This window comes from Gorilla gorilla, chromosome 1, assembly GCF_029281585.2.
Source record: "Gorilla gorilla gorilla isolate KB3781 chromosome 1, NHGRI_mGorGor1-v2.1_pri, whole genome shotgun sequence".
NCBI lineage: Eukaryota > Metazoa > Chordata > Mammalia > Primates > Hominidae > Gorilla > Gorilla gorilla.
The window spans coordinates 218627292-218649215 of record NC_073224.2 but is presented as its reverse complement, the minus strand read 5'-3'; the positions used below and the strand labels follow the sequence as shown (position 1 = coordinate 218649215).

At 52.5% G+C, this 21924-nt stretch overlaps 1 protein-coding gene across 3 annotated transcripts in view; it reads right to left on the bottom strand.

Moving 5' to 3' along the window:
* Positions 1-21924, bottom strand: part of ECE1 (endothelin converting enzyme 1) — a 129350-nt gene that overhangs the window by 35949 nt on the left and 71477 nt on the right. For all 3 annotated transcript variants that reach the window (XM_031009777.3, XM_055387005.2, XM_031009776.3), the window contains exons 4-8: positions 20690-20902; positions 8235-8356; positions 6661-6807; positions 5511-5576; positions 3929-4120 (exon numbers count right to left, since the gene is read on the bottom strand). In XM_031009777.3, coding sequence (XP_030865637.1) covers positions 3929-4120; positions 5511-5576; positions 6661-6807; positions 8235-8356; positions 20690-20902 — 740 coding nt within the window. The remainder of the gene's footprint in view (positions 1-3928; positions 4121-5510; positions 5577-6660; positions 6808-8234; positions 8357-20689; positions 20903-21924) is intronic.

The window sequence follows — 21924 nt, the reverse complement described above, 5'->3', positions numbered from 1 at the left end:
AGGGTTCCACCATTAGAGCCACCTGACTGCATGACCTGCTGGCAAAGGCCTTGGGAAAACTGACAAGTTTACAAACTGTCAGTGTTTACACAGTGGACGAGAGCTCCATAAACTGCAGACAACTGGAACTCTCTGATCAAGGTACAGATATAAGACGGTGAGAAATCCCTGTGTACTCTTCAACACAACCCTGGCCTTTTAGGGAAAGCAGGTGTTCTGTGCAGGGAAGTTCCCATGACTGCCAGATAAGATGTGTTGAACACCAGGATTTTCACATTTCCCATCCTGGCTGCTTTAGCGAACTCCTAGCTTAAACACATGTGCCTAGCTCCATCTCCATGGAGATGGCTGTTTTAACTGACTAGGACATTCCACTTGTGACTCACACCCTCTGCGGCACACCAGTGAGCTCCATTTTCCACACCTGGAGCCAAGGAGTACTGTGGGTCACAAACCAACCAATTCAAATAGGTTTGAAACCGGGAGAGAAGAGAAGAATGCTTCTGAGCTTCATCTCAGCTGGAGAAATGGGGTAGAAAATGGGGCTCAGGCCCAAACAGCCTTTGGCGTGAGGGTCCTAGAAAGGAAGGGGAAGGTCCTCAGGCCCCCAGAAGTAATGGAAGAGTGTCTGATTCACAGCTCTGAGTTCAGACTCTGCTGGGGACTAGCCTGGAAGCATTCTGTACCCCAGCAGGGCTAGCCTAGAACCACACTGTGAAACCTGGCGTGCTTTTCCCTAAGTTACCTGGAGTATGGGAAGAAAACCCCATTTCCAGACACCAGGGAACAAGACATTCTCTGTCCCAGAGTAGAATGAATCAAATTGATTTAGTGCTGGGTTCCTGGGTGATCTTGCTAATAACAAAGGAATAGTAACAATAATGATGAATATAATATGTTATGCTTGTACTGCGTTGTGCAAATGAGTTTACTGAATGAAATCTCATCCTTTGCCTCAACTTATTCTCGCACAACCCTGTGGCAGGCCAGGAAGAGATTCTTACTTAGAACACAGGCTTCAGGGGGCCAGGACTTCTTTATCTTTTTATTTTATTTTTTTGAGACGGAGTCTCGCTCTGTCACCCAAGCTGGAGTGCAGTGGTGTGATCTTGGCTCAATGCAACCTCCGCCTCCTGGGTTCAAGTGATTCTCCTGCCTCAGCCTACCGAGTAGCTGGGACTACCGGCGCACACCACCACACCCGGCTAATTTTTGTATTTTTAGTAGAGACGGGGTTTTACCATATTGGTCAGGCTGGTCTTGAACTCCTGACCTCAGGTGATCCACCTGCCTCGGCCTCCCACAGTGCTGGAATTACAGGCCTGAGCCACCATGCCCGGCCAGGACGTCTTTAAATGTCAGACATAATTTTTAAAATATGCATATATACCCATTTACTCTGGGAGATAGTCCATGGTTTTTGATCTGTTCTCAAAGGACTCTGTGACTTAAAGTTAAGAACCACAGGCCGGGTGCGGTGGCTCACGCCTGTAATCCCAGCACTTTGGGAGGCCGTGGCGGGCAGATCACGAAGACAGGAGATCGACACCATCCTGGCTAACACGGTGAAACCCAGTCTCTATTAAAAATACAAAAAAATTAGCCGGGCATGGTGGCGGGTGCCTGTAGTCCCAGCTACTAGGGAGGCTGAGGCAGGAGAATGGCATGAACCCGGGAGGCGGAGCTTGCAGTGAGCTGAGATGGCACCACTGCACTCCAGCCTGGGCAAGAGCGCGAGACTCTGTCTCAAATTAAAAAAAAAAAAAAGAACCACAGGCCAGGTGCAGTGGCTCGTGCCTGTAATCCCAGCACTTTGGGACGCCGAGGCGGGTGGATTACGAGGTCAGGAGTTCGAAACCAGCCTGACCAACATGGTGAAACCCCGACTCTACTAAAAATACAAAAATTAGCCGGGTGTGGTGGTGCCTGCCTGTAATTCCAGCTATCGGGAGGCTGAGGCAGGAGAATTGCTTGAACCTGGGAGGCAGAAGTTGCAGTAAGCCGAGATCATGCCACTGCACTCCATCCTGGGCGACAGAGCAAGACTTTGTCTCAAAAAAAAAAAAAAAAAAAAGAGGAACCACAGTCCCTTGTGAGGGCAAGGGCTATGTCTCATTTGTGTTCTGGCACACAGCTGGGGTGAGTGAACGAGCCAAGACCATTTTACAAGGAAGGCAGCCAAATTCACATTAGAATTTAATCAGAAATATCTGTAAAAGCTCGAGAGAATCCATATATTTCCTAAAGATCTTAATTGAACTTTGGGTACTTAGAACACAGAGGCTGTTTGGCCAGGCGTGGTGGCTCATGCTTATAATCCCAGCACTTACAGCTCCAAGGGGCTTACAGTCCTCTGAATCTAAGCCCAGGGCTTGTGTACTACAAGCTGCTGCGTCTGCTAAACTCCCCCCACCTTGGCAGCTGTGCAGCTGGGAGGGAGGAAAAGCCTTTCTTCCTTTGCTTGGAAGAAGAGAGCAGAAGCAGTGGTGATAGGATGCCTGGGGGGAACCTGGTGGCCATGCTGGGCTGATGTGCTCAGGGCTCCTGTGCCTTCTCCGCTATTCCTGGCACAGACAGTTGGCATCATGGCCACGGTAGGGGGCTGAGGCACTGCGGGGGCCCCTCAGGCTGAGAAATGGGCTGGAACAAACCAAATTATAATGCACAAACAACATCACCCTCAGCCTCCTGGCCTCAGAGCAGGAAAAGAGTGCCAGATGGTATCTAACAGCAGCTGTTGATCTCCATCCTGGTCTGAGCAGCACCACTGAGCCTCAGGCCAGTTTCTCTGGGAGCTGAAGGGCAGCCAGCACCAGCAGGAGGCCAGGCTCCCCTGACCCTAATCGTGGGCCCTAGCACGGCCTGCATCTCCGCCTGGGACACCCAGTTGGCCTGGAAATGCTCATTCATCATTAGACTCACCTTCCCTGACTTGTCCGCACCCCTGGCTCCCAGGGCCCGCTGCTTTTGCCCAAAGCACTCAGCAATGAGACAGGGTTGTTTCTAGCTGGTGTCCCCCACTAGCCAGGAAGCACATGAAGTGCAAGGTCCCAAGACGGACCCATACACACCTGTCAGCTGGAGGAGGGTAAAGGGCAGGGACCTAGTGTTCTTCCTGAAAGTAGAAGGAACGGACAACAGGTCAAATTCGGCTGGTCACAAGGTAAGGAAGGAGGGAGATGACACTCTGCGGGAGCCCCTCCTCAGCAGACAAGCAAGGCCTGGCCACGCATTCCTGGGTGATGTCAAGAAACGGCAAGATCGGTGGTGGCCATTCTGCTGATCCCTCTGCAATGCCAGCTGATGCTCTGGAAAGAAGGAACCAGCAGGCTATTCTCTCTGGACCCTCAAGAACCAAGCAGCCACCAGAGGGCAGCCTTTGGCAGAGGCTGAGCCCTTGGACGTTGGGCTTCTCCAATGGGTGACAGAGAGCATCACAGATCTAACGCCCTGTTGTACAGTGAGCCAATCTGCGGCTGGCTCTTCTGCCACTTAGGAGCCTCTGGACCTTGATGTGGCTCAGAAAAGGGAAAAGTAATGACAGAATCCACACCATGCATTTATTAAGTGCTCACTGTAACCAAGTTCGATGTGCTTGGTGCTGGAGAGACCGGAAAGGCGCTGTCAATGTAAGCTGGTGTGGTCATGACCCCGAGCCTCCAAGTAAACACTATTAATTACAGAGAAGCAGCCTGGTGTAGGCCAGGCGCCTATTTTGGAGTCACTTACTAGCTGTGTGCCCTTCAGCAGGTAACTTGACCTTTCTGAGCATCAGTTTTTCCATCTGTGGACTGGGCATAACAACCATCCTTCCTTTGTCACATAGTTTCAAGGACTAGATGAAATGAGTATAAAAGCCCCCAGCCCAGGGCCCTGTCTGAAACCTGGTGGCCATCCCAGCCTCCCTAGCAGCCGGCACTCAAGTTACCTGCAGCTCGGCTGCCGTCACTTTGTGGTAGATGAGCTCCTCGTCACGGCGCTTCTCCTGTGGGATGGTGATGTTGGCCAGTGCCGTCTCAAAGTCCAAGATCTGCTGCATCTGGGGCCGGATGGCCTCCTCGTCCCCGCCGCCCAGCAGCTTCCCCAGCTGGACCATGTAGTTCAGATATCCGGTCAGCACCTGCAGGGCCCATACCCCAAACTGTCAGTGGCTGCCCCCCCACTATCCACTGGACGAGAGCTGGAGGGGGGCTTGGCCAGCCGAGTCCGGCACAGGGAGCCAGGGGGCTGCACAGTGCCCCCAAGACACCCGTGGGGCCAGGTGTGGTGGCTCACGCCTGTAATCCTGGCACTTTGGGAGGCTGAGGTGGGTGGATCACCTGAGGTCAGGAGTTTGAGACCAACCTGGCCAACATGGCGAAACCCCGTCTCTACTAAAAATACAAAAATTAGCTGGGCATAGTGGCAGGTGCCTATAATCCCAGCTACTCAGGAGGCTGAGGCAGAAGAATCACTTGAACCCAGGAGGAGGAGGTTGCAGTGAGCCCAGATCGCGCGCCATGGCACTCTAGCCTGGGCGGCAGAGAGAGACTTTGTCTCAAAAAAAAAAAAAAAAAAAGAAGAAGACACCCGTGGGAACACAGCATTGAGAATGATCTCGGGGCCGTGTCTCTCCGCTGCTTCCCTACAGCCTCCAGGAGAAAGCCCAAAGTCTTGGATCGTCTCACAGGTCCCCACCTGGGCTAGTCCCTGTCTTCCAGGGCTTGTCCTGGGGCTGTCTTTCCATTCTTAGAATGCACCTTTTCTGACCACCCCCCACCCGTGTTCCGAGATCTGAATTAGGTCTCCACGGTAGACTTTCTCAGCTCCACTTTCTCTTAAATAATATCCGCCTCCCCGACCAAACCACAAGCCCTGTGGGACGAAGGCTATGGTGGTCTTGTCCGCCACCATCTCCCCAGCATCAGGCACTCTGTGGGCGCTTGGTCAAGTACATGCCGGCGGAAGGATGAAAGGACAGATGAATGAGTTCCAGGTGAGGTCGCCCCAAGAGGCATCACGAGAGGCAGGCCAGGGGGAGGGAGAGCCATGGGCTTCGGAGCACGTGGACCCGGATGTGAATCTCAGGCTCGTCATTTACTGGCTATGTGACCTTGAGCAGATCACTTAGCATCTCTGAGCCTGATACCCTCTTCTGTAAAAGGCAGGACAAAACTAATTCCTGTTTGACAGATGAGGCAAATGAAGTTCAGTATCTGCAGGGTTAATGGGAGGGTCACAGGTGATGTATAAAGGGCCAGGTGAATTGTGGTAGCTGTTATTGCTGCCTCTGCCTCTCTCTAGAACCAGGACAAATGATACCTGTCTCTTGCCCCTTGTGTCCATGATGCCTGAGTGACACAGCCAGCCTAGGGGTGTCCCTCCCCTGCCAGGGTCTGCCTGTTTCACCCATCAGGTCACTGACACCCCTGGGCTCCCCTAGCTTCAAAGACCTGCACAGGTGTGGGTGTGGACACGGAGCAGGAAGGACCATCCTGGGAGGCGGGCTGGGAGGGGAGAGGCATGCTTACCTTCTCGTTTTCAGTTTTGTTCAGGTAATAGTCTCTCGAGGGCAAGCCCAGGCCAGACTGGTCCACCTGGCAAGAGAAGCAGGCATGAGAGGGAATTCGTGTTGCAATGCGTGTATCCACTGCACGGCCTCCTGCCCTGGGAATGGCTGGCACATGGCAGCAGAGGCCCAGCTCAGGCCCTTAGAGAAGCAGGACTGCTGGCTACAGTCACTGAGAAGCCCACTCAGGGACGGGATGACACATTCCTGCCTGTCCACGTGGCCCCCTGCAGGGCTCCTGGGCTCCTCAGAAGGGCTGGACAGAGCCACCCTCCTTTTTAAACAGCTACTTGCCTCGGCAAAGTGCCTCTATCTCCCCAACACTTTCCAGGTGGTTAAGAGTCACTCAAAAGCTGTGTGATCTTGGCCAAGTTACTGAACCTTTCTGATTCTCAGGTTTCTTCTCAGGAAAATAGGGAAAATAAAACCTAACCTTCAGAGCTAGAATGGGGATTCAAGAAGACAGTGCTGGTCAAGTGCCTGCCAAGCAGGAGGGGAGGGTCAAATTCTGCTTGCTACTATTGGCGCCCATGGCCACATCTTGGCATACCTAGGACAGGTGTTATTGCAATCCATTTGATTTATAAGGTAACTGTAGCTCTGAGAGGTTGAGGCACACAGTGACTGAATGGTAGAGATGGGCTGGGAACTCAGCTTTTAGGACCCCCAGCCTGGGTTTCTCACTTCTGCATTGGAGGTTGGGCAGACCAGTGCTGGAGCTCCCCTGGGCAGGCTGAGACTCTGTCTGGGGCATGCTCTGACAGGGAGAGATGGATTCAAAACCATTCCAAGAAGAGTTACAAAGAGCAGATGCTAAGGAGGGGGAAACCAGGATGTGGGTTCAGCTGTGCCCAGGAGTTGACATCACTCTTGGGGCCCACGGAAACCCATCAGCACCCAAAGTTTCACCTGTATGCAGTGCCCATCTACGCAAGGCCAGCAGCCTGCAAAGATCTCACCAGTGGGGCCTCTGGAAATAACCCAGGCTCAGAAACTAGAAAACCGCCGTCCCACCCAGGGCAAGCCTCTCTCCCACCCCAGGTCCTACTAAACTCAAAACAGGAAGAGGTCGTGCCCGCCCCCTCGACCGCTGCAGGTTCAAGCTAGCTCACCTGGATCACGTTGCTGTTGGAGTTCTTGGAATCGGCACTGACATAGACAGAGAAGAAGGGTGAGGTGCGGTAGTGGGCGGTGACCACCTGCAGGGTGTCCTGGAAGTTGTCCTTGGCCCAGGGACCTGTGATGTTCCAGCCCCCGAGCTGTGGGGAGGGAGAGCAGGCAGTGAGGTGATGAGGTGGCGGGGAGACCCAGATGTGAATTCTGGTTCTGCAGCTGACTTGCTCTGTGACCCTGGAGCAGTCACCTGACCTCTCTGAGCCTTGAGAGCAAAGGAAAGGATTGGTCTTCATCGGGGGTTTCTGACCCATGAGCTGGAGACCCATGGATGGAGCAAAGGCTTATCCTAGACAAGCCAAGCAGCCAGGCATGAATCCAGCCGCTCCCTGCGTAGCTGGGATGAGAATGGGAGACTTTTCCCGGTTCACGGTTTATATTTTGGATAATGAATTGTGTAAATGTGATTATATCAAAACATAAATTCAATTGTGCCTCTGGGATAAAAAAGGCTCCACATGTTTAAGAAGGTTGGTAAATTACGGTCTACTTTAGTCTCAAAGTTGGGATTTAAAAAAAAATTTTTTTGAGATGGAGTCTTGCTCTGATTCCCAGGCCGAAGTGCAGTGGGGCCATCACAACTCACTGCAGCCTCCACCTCCTGGGCTCAGGTGATCGTCTCACCTCATCCTCCTAAGTAGCTATGACTACAGGTGTGTATCACCACACCTGGCTAATTTTTAAATTTTTTGGAGATGGAGTCTTGCTATGCTGCCCAGGCTGGTCTTAAACTCCTGGCTTCAAGTGATCCTCCCGCCTCAGCCTCCCGAGAAAGTTGGGATTTAAAAAAATCTCCCTGGTCTTCCCTGGTTTGGCACATGGGACCTGTCCAGAGAGGAGGGGACTAGCATAGTCCCCAGCGCATGCAGCCACCAACCCTGCTGCAATGCTTTCCTGGAGCCAAGCTAAGAGGCAGGGCTGTCCAGGGAACACGAGACAGGCAGAAAACATCCACAGACACCTTCTGTCTGCATCAGGAAGCCTCAGAGTCTGGGAAGTGCCCAAGAAAGCAAGAAAGATGTCTTCCCCTGCTCAGGAGTAAGCAGGTATAGGAGAGTGGCCTGGGTCCCTGCTCACAGGGAGGGCTCTGGTTCTGGGCCAAGACTCTCTGTGGGTCTTTCTGGAACAGGCACACACCCCTCCACACACACAAACATAACCCCTGAGGAAAAAACAGCAGCAACGTGGAGGAATATTTTCCCTCTAAACATGGCCCCCATCCCACACACAGATGCACAGAGAGACACACAGACAGATGACAGACATCTACAACAGATGCTGACACACACTCTCACACAAACACATGCACAGACATCCCACCCACGCAGCTACGCAATGTGCTCACACTCACATGCGCTCTCGCACACTCGCTCTCTCTCTCTCTTTCTTTCTCTTGGTGCTACCGGCTGGAGGTATGAGGTGGGCCAGTGGTACCAGAGGGCTGGAGTGGAAGCCAGGGGGCGGGCAGGTGGCATGGGCCGGGGCTCGGGGAGGGAGAGCCCGAGGCACTCACCCTCTCAATCAACTCCATTAGAGGTTTGGCCCTGAGCTCCTCGATCCTGGTCTCGTTCATGCACGCACGGTAGTATACTTGCGCCTTTCTCTCTGCCTCGCTCACGCTGGCCGTGGAGTTTTCTGGAACAACAGACAGTGGAGTTTGCAATGCGGCCCCACTTGCCCACTGGGTGGCTTTGGGGAAGTCCCTCTTTTCGCAGCCTTGGTGTTCTCAGCTGCAAAGGAGCTCTGACATCTGCCTGTCAGAGTGGCAGTGAGGAATGCCGTCACCGTGAGTATGTGAGGGCCCCTGGACAGAGCCTGGCAAGCTGAAGGCGCTCCCGAAATTTTGCTGACTGCAAAGAAAAAGAATCGACCACGTTTCTCTCCCTCTGCCGGTTGGGTTCACAGACATGTCCCCGGGCTGACCGCACGTGCCCACCAGCAGGACAGTGTTCTTCCCCTGTGGATAACGTGTGGTACAAACACCCCTGCCTGGTGCATGGGACAGAGGCCGGTCTTGGTTTTCAGATACCAGATGATCTTTCTTGTGATAAAGACTGAAGTTGGATGGAAACTCAAAAGGCTCATTCATTATGAATTTACTTTTTGCTTCCTCCTTGGAGGGGCTAGGCACGTTCACCAGGCTTACAGCCAACTCCTGGGGCCGTTTTCCACCGCCCTTGCCAACTCCAGCAAGCAGCATCTCCCTCCTGCAGTGGCTTCTCAGACCTTACCCCAGACACCCAGAGATTCTGTTCCCTTCTCCCTCACCTCAGTGCCCTGATCCAGATGCCACCTGCTAAAGGCAATGCTCCGGTGGGTGCACCTGGTGAAGATGACTGCTTCCTGCCACTCAGGTCCACAAGGGACCCACTATATACTGGGGCTCTGTGCATGAGCCTTCTTCTCAGAGCCCTGCTCCAGGCCATGCCAGATACTCCAAACCCCTCAATTCCATCTGTCCCTCTTGCCTCCTCTGGGAAACTCACTGCTCCAGACACATTCCCTCATTTCATGTTCATTTCTCTCTGGCCCTGAAGCCCCTTCCTTTGCCTCCTTCAAAGATCCCTCAAACCCCAGCTCCTTCACAAAGACTTTCCTGGCAGAACTGTATCCATCCACCCTCTGACCAGATACTAGATGCTTACTCTATGCTAGGCCCTGTGTAAGCTGTGGGACACAAGAGAAAACATCCCTGTCCCCAAGGAGCTTCTGCATGGGACCCTGTTAAAATCCTACTCAACCTCAAGGCCTCTATGGGGACATCTTTTTGATGAAGGCTCACCTAAGATGTTCATTCCCAAAGGCCCTCACCGCTCTGCATACCTGTGTCCACCATTAGACCGTGAGCTCCTTGGGACAGAAAGTGGGTCTTATTTATGCCTATAAAATTCAGAGCCCAGCCCTGTGCCTGGCACCCAGCAGAAACTCTAAGAAATGACCGCAAGACACGACAGTGCTGTGAACAATGCACGTGGCTATGGAACACAGAGAAAAGTCACTCCCTTCGGAGGGGTGGGGAGAAGAGGGGTCTCCAGAGGGCGTTCCATTTGAGCTGGTTCTGAGAGCTGAAGTTGTTCACCAGGTGGAAGGGAGGGGAGAGGCCACTGGGTTGCGCGGAGCAGGACAGGACAGTGTGGGGACAAGCAGGGATGCCTGAAAGGGCAGGCGGGCTGCTTGGAGAAAAGAAAGCTGTCTGGCATAGTCACTTGGAGCAAAGGACATGAGTCACTTCCCGGCCAGTCTTTCATCAGCTTTCCCAGCCTCACCCCGAGAGCTCCCTGCCCCCCGATCCTCACCATAAATAGCACCATGGCTTTCACTGATCAGAGCATCGAGCCCCGGTCTTGCTGACGTCAGGGTGATGGCCCTGAAAGGGGGACGGGACCAGCTTGGGGCTAGTCTGAAGGAAGACACAGAGACAAGAGAGCCCCTTGAGAGACAGGGTCAGGGGCCTGAATGAGGGGCTATGGAGGGTTCGTACAGCGCTGGAGACCATGGGCTACTGGGTTGCTAAGTGCTGGAAACACCTGCATGTCCCCCAGGCACCACGGCAGCTCTGAGAAGAGGACTCTGTGAGGGGAGGGCGGAAATGGGGAAGCTGGGATACAGAGGATCAGGGAGAGCAAAAGAGGAGTGCCTCGCCCCTCCCAGGGGCCTCGTTCCTATGGCAACGCTCCCAATGAAGCTCTTGGAAGAAAAAGCAGGAGAATCGTCATTGCTCCCCAGGCCTCAGATGCAGCGTCTCACCCTCCACATCTGGCTCCGGCCAAAGCCCTGAAATGCCAGGGCCAGCGTTGGGGAAGGCAGTCTGTGTGCTCTGGCCCATGAGTGAGCCTGGCATCTCCCTCCCCCAAGGCCACAAAGATAAGAGGCCTAAAGAAAGGCTCCCAGGAGCAGCCTGGCTGTGCTAATCACAGCGAGTTCCGAGGCCCTCTTCCCTAACACCTGTCTGCAAGCCCCGAATTATCACCGGGAGGGAGAAGGAGTGCCTCCTTCAGACACAGCCTCCCTTGCTCCTTCACTGAGAGGCTGCCACAGGCCAGGTTCAAACTCCATTCCTTTGGCCCCCACCACCTGGGTGCCACACTCACTTGCCTTCCCACATTGTTTACAAAGTTCCTTTTGCCTGGCAACTGCCAGGCCGGGTGTGGGGGACAGTGGGCAACATAACTGGAGGCCTGTCCACGTGAGGCATGCAGCATGGTGAGTGAGGCAAACGGCAGCCAAGGACTCGCAGGAGCATCTGATTACGCACAGGGTGAACGCTGTGAGAACATCCCAGAGGCCTTGAAGGAGAGGGCGGGAGGAGACCAGGGAAGCCAAGCAAGGCCCCGGGGAAGCTTCGTTTGAGCTTCGGGCTGAAGGATGAACTCAATGTGGAGTAGAAGCAGGGGCTGTGCCTGGGCTGCCCCTCCGCCATTCCATGTCTTAGTGGTCCCTGCAGCCCCAGAACCAGCCCTGGATAGGGACCTAGTAGGCCCCTAGCAACAGGTGGTGGCTGCAAGAACAGAGCCCAGTGTCCCTTTCTGGAAAGGAAGGACATCTGGAAGATGAGAGGGTGATCAGGCTGGATGCCCACCTAAGGTTTCCTTTTTTTATATTTATTTTTATTTTTTTTTTGAGACAGAGTCTCGCTCTGTCACTAGGCTGGAGCGCAGGGGCGCAATCTCGGCTCACTGCAACCTCCACCTCCTGGGTTCAAGTGATTCTCCTGCCTCAGCCTCCCAAGTAGCTGGGACTACAGGCGTGTACCACCACGCCTGGCTAATTTTTGTATTTTTAGTAGAGACGGGGTTTCACCATGTTGGCCAGGATGGTCTCAATCTCTTGACCTGTGATCTGCCCACTTCAGCCTCCCCAAATGCTGGGATTACAGGCGTGAGCTACCATGCTTGGCCAAGATTCCCTTTTTTTTTTTAAAGGAAATCATGCAGGTGGGGCAGGAGCGGACAGGATGAGGGGGCCCCGCCAGGAGTTGGTGTTCATGCCCCCTCTGTGTGTGTCATCAGTATCCCCACTGCCGATGCTGGCTGGGGCAGGAGCCCTGGTAGAAGGTACGGTTCCTCTTCCTCCCCCTGGTTCCAGGAGCCCACGGGGACAACCCACGGCACACTCTCCCACCTCTTCTTTTTCCTCCTCACTCAGGGAGCACCTACTATCCTGCAGGCTCCAGGGGACAAGAGCCCAAGTGAGGCTGCCAGGCGGGAGGCTGCTGCAGGGGACCAGGTGAGCAAAGGTGGGCGCTTGGCCAGGATGGCGGCAGAGAAGGGGGCGAGAAGTATTTGGAACATGAGAGAAAGGAGAGTCAAGAATGGAGTCAAGTTTCTTTGGCCTGAGTGAGAAGCTGCTGACACTGGGGAACCGCAGCCTGAGGATGAGGGGCAGGCTTAGGAAGGAGCTTCAGTGCACACAGCTACTGCCTAAAGCTCAGCTCCAGACACTCGAAGTTTGAGGCCTTTATGAGACACCCAAGGGGAGCCCTGGTCTGGGGAGTCTGTAGAGTGCGTTGTCTTGAACTCCTTTTAGTCCAAATAGGCACTGGAATATACCAATTCCCTTTTTTTTTTTTTTTTTTTTGACACTGAGTCTCGCTCTGTCGCCCAGGCTGGAGTGCAGTGGCACGATCTCGGCTCACTGCAACCTCCGTCTCCTGGGTTCAAGTGATGCTCCTGCCTCAGCCTCCCGAGTAGCTGGGATTACAGGCATTCTCCATCACGCCCGGCTAATTTTTGTATTTTTACTAGAGACAGGGTTTCACTGTGTTGGCCAGGCTGTTCTCAAACTCCTGACCTCAGGTGATCTGCCTGTCTTGGCCTCCCAAAGTGCTGGGATTACAGGCGTCAGCCACCGCACCCAGCCCCAATTCCTTAAATTGGCCAGAAGGCTCTATATCACTCATCCCCAACAGGGGCAATACTGCCCCCAGGAATTTATTCTTGCAGGACAAAGCATCTTACGCTTTTTACTCTGTGTATACAGACTAAGAATAGCAACAGACATCCAGAGTACCAGTGGCATTAACATTTCATGGAGGGGTAATGATAACTGCAGGCTGAGAAACGCCACCCTGGGTGACGGGGTCTGCACTCCCACCTGTCTCCAGCTCCTGCCCCACACTCTTTTCCCCATGGCTGGCTGGTCTCTTCTCTCCTTAACTCAAGCATCTGCTCAGACATCCCTTCTGAGAAAGCCCATCCCTTCGTGATCGCTGCAGCTACAATCGCCTCTTCCCTCTCTGGCCCCATGCCCTACTTGATGTTTTTGAGCCCTTCTCTTTACAATCCTATCGTGTATTTAGTCATTTATTTGTTTACTGTCTGTCTTCCCTGCTGGAATGTAACTTCCACAAGAAAAGACTGTATTATTCCTACATAATCCCCAGCCCCGAGCAATGCCTGGCACACAGAAAGTGTCTGATGCATAATCAGTGAGTGAATAAAGGAATGAATGACAGAGAAAGGTAGCACTCTAGCCTGCGGGAGGTGACTGGGCTTCAAAGTGAAATGAGTGGCTCATGTCTGTAATCCCAGCACTTTGGGAGGCCGAGGTGGGTGGATCACTTGAGGTCAGGAGTTTGAGACCAGCCTGGCCAACATGGTGAAACCCTGTCTCTACTAAAAATACAAAAGTTATCCGGGTGTGGTGGCGGGTGCTTGTAGTCCCAGCTACTTGGCAGGCTGAGGCACAAGAATCGCTTGAACCCAGATGGCGGAGGTTGCAGTGAGCCGAGATCGTGCCACTGTACTCCAGCCTGGGCAACAGATCGAGACTTGGTTTCAAACAAAACAAAACAAAAAAACAAAGTGAAATCAGGCACAGACCTTTTTCTGAATAAGAAAAAGGTCTCTAGGACTGTGCCAACCCTCCATAGCCCCTCGTTCAGGCCCCCAACCTTGCCTCTCAAGGGGTGCTCGTCTCGGTATCTTTTTTCAGACTAGCCCCAGGCTGGCACTGTCCCCTTTCGGAGCTGTCACTCTGAGTTCAGCAAGACCGGGGCTTGATGCTCTGGTCTCCTTTAAGACACCCCTGGCTCATGTTTACTTCCCAGAAGATTTCACGGAGGCAAAGAAGAAGCCAACACCCAACAGTGTGGCTCCTGGCACTATGCTGGGGACACATTTTGGAGACAGCGGCACTTCTGCGGCCCCCCTGTGCTATGAAGATCTTTTGGCAGCCTAGGGCCACACAACAGAGCTCCACACTGCCTGGGTACTTCCTTCTAGGGGCCTTGAGTTCCAGAAGCTTCCTCAGTCCCTACCCCAAAGTCCCAGAGAGGAAGACAGAGCACCATTTCATCGGCCGCTTCTTCCTCTGGGAGTTTTCATTGGAATGCCCTCTCCACATCACTCCTCAGGGAGGAAATGAACGCCCAGGCAGGCAGAGCTGTGGGGTATGATAGGGGTGTCTGGGAATCCCCCGTATGCTGCTGGGATGGGGTGTCTGGGAATCCCCCACACGCTGCTGGGATAGGGGTGTCTGGGAATCCCCCACATGCTGCGGGGATAGGGGTGTCTGGGAATCATGCGGCCTCCCTTGATGCAGTGGGACCATCTGGCCAGGAGCCTGTGGGGCCCTGACTCCACAACAGGGCAGGACCAGTGTTTGTTTTAGATAAACCAGACTCCGTTCAGACAGTCACAGGCCTCAGGAGCCCCATCCTGTGCTGGGGGGAAGGGGTGCTGATAAAGGAGACGCCTTGCTCTGCAGAACAAAAATAATTCCACCACTGCCACCGCTCACAGCATCTACAGCAGGCCCTGTGCTGCTGTCGCAACCTCACCCTGGTCCCCTGAGGCGGATATCACCATCCCATTTCAGAGACAAGGAAAATGAGGCCCAGGTGCGTGAAGAAACTGGCCTATCAAGGCAGAGCTAGTGGGTAGCATGCTGGACTTCTAAGCCTTCCTGAGAAGGTGAACTGCTTCCTCTGAGATGGGCATAGGCATGGCTGTGTGTGCATCTTGTCCTGACCATTCCACAGTGGCTATTATCACACTCCATTTACAAGTAAGAGGTTGGGTAACTCGTCCAAGGTCGCAAAAGTGGCTGTGGCCAGGACTGGAGCCTAAGCCTTTTCTGCTTCCCTGTCCTTTCCTGCAGGTTGGCTCAGCAAACCGGAGGTGAACCTGAAGCAGCCCAGCTGGCCCTAAGAAGCCCTGGATGCTCCCTCCCATCCTCACATCATTGAGTCAATGCTATAATTTGAATGTCTGTGTCCCCTCCAAAATTCACGTTGCAACTTAATCCTTAAGGAGCAGTTTTAAGAGGTGGGGCCTTTAGGAAGTGATGAGGTCATGAGGGCTCTGCTCTATGAATGGATTAGTGTCTTATAAAAGGGCTTGAGGGGGCCAGTTCCCCCCTCTTCAGTGCCATATGCCATGTGAAGACACAGTTCATGGTGCCATCTTGGAAGCAGAGAGCAACCCTTAAAAGAGACACTGAACAAGCCCGTGCCTTGATATTGGACTTCACAGCGTCCAGAACAGTGAGAAATAAATTTCTGTTGTTTACAAATTATCCAGTGTATTAGTCTGTTTTCCCACTGCTGATACAGACATACCCAAGACTGGGCAATTTACAAAAGAAAGAGGTTTAATGGACTTCCAGTTCCACGTGGCTGGGGAGGCCTCACCATCGTGGTGGAAGGCAAGGAGGAGCAAGTCACGTCTTACATGGATGGCAACAGGCAAAGAGAGAGAGAGGCTGTGCAGGGGAACTCCCATTTTTAAAACCATAAGATCTTGTGAGACTTATTCACTATCACAAGAACAGCACGGGAAAGAGCCGCCCCCATGATTCAATGACCTCCCACTGGGTTCTTGCCACAAAATGTGGGAATTGAGGGAGCTACAATTCAGGATGAGATTTGGGTGGGGACACAGCCAAACCATATCATCCAGTCTGTGGTATTTTGTTACAATAGCACAAACAGACTAAGAATCAATCAATCCATGTAACCATTCCCCAAACAGGAAGGCAGCACCCACTCCTGTAGACACCAAACTGGATAGAAAGCATTCATGATGCAGATGCTGTCCACAGATGGCTTCCTTCCAATATGCGCAGGAAGATGAAACTCAATTAGACAGCAGGTATTAGGAAAATATGTCGAAATAAAAATACGAGCGATGTCACAGGGTGACATGATTAATTGCCACATCACTGACATGGACATGTTTAACGCTATTGGAATATTGTGTGTCTATCTCCCAGGGAGATTGGAAGGCAGACTGCTAGTTTTTTCTTTATGGAATCTGTGTTGCTTGAATTGTCACAATGAGCATGCATTGATTTTTTTGTATGCGTTCATCTTACTGTATAAAATATAGTAAAGCAAACAGGACAGGTGCACACAATGTAATTGTAGCTCAAGCCTAGAGAGGCCCTTTGGTAGCCACAGAAGACAATGGAGGCAGCAGGTTTGAGAAAAGTCTCGGAGGCTTTGGAGGGGGTGGCGTAGGCTCTCTAGCTGGTGGAATAATCCGAGCTACAAGCACAGCTGGAAAGTCCAAGGCAGGGCCAAGTCTAAGGGCTGAAGGGCCTGGCTGCTTCCTTCCTCTGATGAGGTGAGGCCACCCACTCTCATCTCCCCAAAACCTACGAGGACAGCCCATGCTGGCCACTTGGGGGAGTGGCAGAGTGAGGTGCGAGGCATCTGTGTGTCCTGCAGCTGAGGTCAGCATCCCCAGCTGGCAGACTGCCAGGTCATGCCACAGTGGCACCTGGCCTAGTTCGGCCCACCTGCTACAGAACTGCCTGGATTGCCTCTGAGGAGGCTAGCATGAATTCACCTGGCAGAGAAATGCATGGCTTGCCCAAGGTCACACAAGCAGATGGTAATAGCTATCTTGCCGGACCAGCTGACACAATCCACACTGGCACTCTAAATGTCCCTTCTCCCCTCTCCGCCTAGAGGGAAGCCCTCGCCTCAGCAGGTCGGAGTGGCCTGGGCACCTCCGGCTTGTTCCCGTGCCCGTCAGCTCTGGCTCCCTTCCGACGCCCGTTGGCTGACCCCTTTGTCTTGGAGACGCTGAACCCAGCCTGGCCTTAAGCCCAAGAATGCACTGGCCCACACTCCTGCATTTTTTTGTCACCCACTCACCTGCCATCTGCCTCTTCAGGAGTTTCCATGTATCAAAGTCCCAGGTATCAAGCCCACAGGTGAGGGGCCATTTCCAGACTAGTTCCGAGGACTGAGCCTTGAGGGAGAGGACCCCAGGATATGCCTTCCGGGGAAGCCCCTAGTCAGTATGACATGGGGGTGACCCCAGCTGCTGTGTTCATTGGACCTGGGCTGGGGCTTGGCTGGCCTGGGCTGAGAACTCAGTGGAGCAGCCGCTGGGGAAAGGAGGCAGGCGAACCACACTTCTCGGCTGCTCTCCCCGCCAGCAGTGCCGACCCAGGGTCTCTCCCTGCTGAATCTGACAGTGGAGTGAGTAGAGAAAGAATACAGGCTTTGAGGTCCCACAGCTCTGGGTCTAATCTCAGCCTCACCATTTCCTAGGAAATACATTTCCTTCATATTCATGAGTCTCATCTGTAAAACGTGCAAATGCAGCCTACTCCATGAGTTTACTATGAGAATTCAATGAAATAATACAAGTGAGATACTCAGTGTGTCATAGCTGTACTCCGCACCTCCTTCCTGACAACTGGGTCCACATACCAGTGCTTCTCTAATAAATAAGCAATAATGACTTTGTTCTTTGCCCGCCCAATTAACCCTTAGAGCATCCCTACTAACGGGCTGAGTTTCAGTTAGTTCCCACTTTACAGGTGATGAGCCGAGAACCTAAAAATCTGGGTGACCTCTCTGCAGTCATACAGCTTGTTTGTAAGAAGTCTGGGTTGGAACTCACCTACCACCACCAAGGAGGGCAGCTGTGCTTTGCTGAGCACCTACTAGGTGCCAGGCTAGTATTCCGATGTATTCCGGTGCTGAGCACTTTGAACCATCCCAGGCAAGTCAATACTCACAGTAACTGTATGTGTTACGAGGCATCATTATCCCTACTGTACAGATAATGAAACTAAGTGGGAGAGAAGCCAGGTCACTTGTCCAAGGCCACACGAGTGATAAGCAGCTAGCATACCAGGACTGCTTGACTTCAGAACTCTGCGGTCTGGCCTCCTGGTATCACCATACCTTGGCCTCGGGGTCAGGGTTGAATGCATGATTTTGGGTTGTTCCATGGCCCATTGGATGCAGCTCCCCACCCACGGCTTGATCATCAGGAACAGTGGGGATGGACTCAATCTTGGCTCAGACCTAAGGTTCTCCCAGTGAGAACCAGCCCCAGAACCAGTCAGACCGGAACCCACACGATGCATAAGAGCCCATTCTGGGCCTCACTGGGAAGCTAGAGGGCCTGTCCACTGTCCTGCCCCATCCCCTCTAAATGCTAACTGCTCCCCAGAGAGTGAGCCCTTCACCATTTTGGACTGGTGGTATGTCCTTGACAAAGTCACTTAACCTCTGGGAGCCTCAGTTTCTGCATCTATAAAATGGGAACAACAATTTCGAAGTCTGGGGTTGTGAGGATTAGGGAAGCAGTGGCTCTAAAGAGCCTCGTACAGTGCACAGCACACGGCAGACATCCGTGTCTCTCCTTCCTTCAGGCCCTCAGGCTCTGCGCCCCCTGCAGGTTCTTGCAGGCACTGCGGAAAGGGAGCTAATGTCTGTCCCTTGTACCTGAAGGAGGTGGTGTGGGACAGGGGAAAGGGCACACGACCAGGCATCAGGCAAGTCTCAGCTCTGCCACTCACTAGCCTATCATGAGGACCTCTCCGGATCTCGCTTTCCTCATCTACCAACAGAGTGAACAACACCTTCCCAGCTTCCACCCTGCAGGATCAAATGGGATGGTGTCTACAAAACAGCTCTGTAACCTGTCAAATGCTGTGCAAAGGTCAAGGGTGAATAATAACAGTAACATCAATACAAACAGCAGCCACCACAACATGCCAGGCCTAGGCATGGTTTAAATACATTTAAATGTATTTCCCATTTAATTTTCAAAATTCAGAGGAGGCATGGTTCCCACTGTACTCATGAGAAAACAAGCCAGGGAGGTGATGTAATTGACCCAAGACCTCATAGTAAGTGGCAGAGTCCAGATTCGAACCCAGGTCCTGGTGAGTCTGAAGCAGAGGAACCGACCCACCTTGTTATACTACCTGGACTATGGGCCCTGCCAAGCCCCCAGCTGTGATGTTAGGCACTGGAGAAGGGATGTCCTTGAGTTCCAGTCTTGCAATGACAGACATATTTGCCTTTTAAGCGTCTGGTTCTAAAATGAAAAGCTGCATCCCCTTTCAAAGGCACTTTGGTGGCATAAGGCAGGCAGGGGGACATCTCAGACTGGGGCTTTGCTGCTTCGGACATACTGAGCTTCAACCCTACCTCCATATACACCACCCTGCTCATCCTCAGGAAGTTAGGCCGAAGGCAGGTGCTGCTGCTGCTTCAGGAGCTGTCGGAGGCCAGGAGAAAGGGTGGGTGTGTTTTACCTAGAGGCGGCTCTGCCCTGTGGGGCTGGGGCAGGAAAGAAAGGAAAGGTCTCCTTCACCTGGTTTGCCTACTTTCCCTGTAATCTAAAAGACCCAGTTGCCTTAAATTGTTAATTGTCCATTTAGAATCATTTCCTGTCTCTTAAGATTCGTGTCCCTTTAAGAAGATCTGTCCCCTTTTGGGTATCTTCTATTGTACCTGCCTTTGAATACCTTAAAGTTTTTTAAAACAATCAGTATTTGTCGGATCTAGGTTCTGTTGTTGATGGCTAAATTGATTGACTTTTCAGAATGCAGCCTCCCCCAGCATTTAGGGTCCCAGGATGGAGCAGGGGACAGCAGGAGAGGGAGACAGCCATGGTCCCAGCTGTGGGAGGGTTAAGGTGGGCAGCTTTATGGTACAGCACGGGTGTCGTGATTTCACACTGGGGGAGGAGCCCAGTGGGCAGACGGGAATTCAACAAACATTAACTAAGGATACAGCTGCAAACAAGACAACGTGGAGCTCTAATCTGAGGATAAAACCATCAACACAGGGGTGAACCAGAGGTGCCCAAGGCCTAGTGAAGTGCAAAGAGAACTCTGACCAGACAGCTTATCGTGCAAGCCCAATCACCGTGAGGCTAAGGATGATTCCCACCTATACTGAATAACTAACCCTCTGATAAGCTGTTGTTAGAACTTTCATTAGATCACAACCTTAGAATCTGATCTAGTGTGTTCAGTCTCGATCCCTTTTGCTCACAACTTTCAAAACTCACAGTCAATACTAGTCAAAAGCTACGCCAAGCTTGAAGCAACAAAAGTAACGACCACAGCCACCAGTTCTTGTGTACACCCTACATGCCACACACACCATGCTAATGCTTTACACATGTGCTCTCTAGTTCTCAAAACTCTGTACCTTGGGTCTTATTAGTCTCATTTTACAGATGAAGAAACTGAGGTTCAGAGATATGTGACTTAGTCAGGATCATACAATGAGTGAGGGCAGACATTCTAACCCAGCTTCACCTACTCCCAAGTCTATGGTCTTCCATTCTGCCAGGCTCCTCTTTTCTTGTTTTTTAGACAAGAGTCTCACTCTGTTGCCCAGGCTGGAGTGCAGTGGCGCAATCTCGGCTCACTGCAACCTCTGCCTCCCAGTTTCAAGCGATTCTCCTGCCTCAGCCTCCCGAGTAGTTGGGACTACAGGCGCACGCCACCATGCCTAGCTAATTTTTGTATTTTTAGTAAAGACAGGGTTTTGCCATGTTGGCCAGGCTGGTCTTGAACTCCTGGCCTCAAGTGATCCACCCATCTTGACCTCTCAAAGTGCTGGGATTACAGGTGTGAGCCACCGTGCCCGGCCCATTCTGCCAAGCTCCTCCTTTAAGCAGGCGCAGCTGGGAAGCTGGCTGGGCCAGCTGACAGCTCCCCGCTGTGGCCCATTTATTGGTCTCCATGCTGGATGCTTACCGAGGAGGTGCTTGATGATTGCTTGGTTGTGTTCCCAGAGGTTGCTGAAGGTCCCCCAGCGTGAGTGGCCATCAGGGACTGGGTTGGCCTTGATCCAGCCCCCACAGGCGTAGCTGAAGAAGTCATGGCAGGGGTCCACTGTGGGGTCCATGGAGCTCAGGATGGAGCTGGTCACTGAGACACAAGCTTCGCTCAGGCACACAGAGGGGGATCCTGGAAGGGTTAAGGACAAGAGGCCAGTGAAGGGCAGGCAGGGAAGAAGCAGGGAGGGCAGAGAAGGGGGCTTGGGGCCCAGGGGCCACATGTCCCACCCTGGCCCTGACCACACAGATTTGGAACTGGACGGTCACTAGACCCCTACAGAGAAATGATTTCCGCTTATAACACAAGACTTCTATTCAGCTGTCTAAAATCCTTCCTATGGCTAAAAGGTACCCAGAACCCAGGTGTTTCTCTTAATCAACCTTTTCCTCCATAAATATTCATTGACTCTTTATTATTCCTTGATGCTCAAAAAATTTATTCATTCACGCATGCATTCATTTATTCAGCAAGATAATGACTACCTTCCAGGTTCTCTGCTGAGTATGGAGTGTGTGTGTGTGCATGTGTGCACCTGCGTGAAAGTGTGTGCCCATGCGTGTGTGCGTGTGTGTGTGTGTGTAGGGTACTGGGGTATTGGGCATAAAAAGGCAGAGTCCTTTAATCCAAGAGCTAACAATTCAGTTGGGGATATACACATAAATCAAAATGGAACAGTAGGAGAAATGTCTGTCCTCCTTTCTACAAAAATAAACTGAACATTTACTATGTGCCAAAAGGGTGATGTAGACAGTATGGATGACAAGACATAGGAAGGAGGAAACCCTATTAGAAATAGAAGGAGGAAATAGGAAAAATCACTCCTACGTACAAGCAGGAGAGTGAGTGACCTCAGGGAATCCTCAAAAACCCAAAGGCTACGCCAGGTGCCGAGGCTCACGCCTGTAATCCCAGCACTTTGGGAGGCTGACTTAATCACAGCTACTTGGGAGGCAGAGGCAGAAGAATCATTTGAACCCGGGAGGTGGAGGTTACAGTGAGCCAAGATTGAGCCATTGCACTCAATCCTGGGGGATAAGAGCGAGGAGACTGGTTTGCCAGAGGCAAGAGGAAAGGGCCAGAGCCCTGCCTCAAGGTTGGCGGCTGAGATCTCCCAAAGGACCCAAAGCCTGGGTGGCCTACGCAGAGGCCTG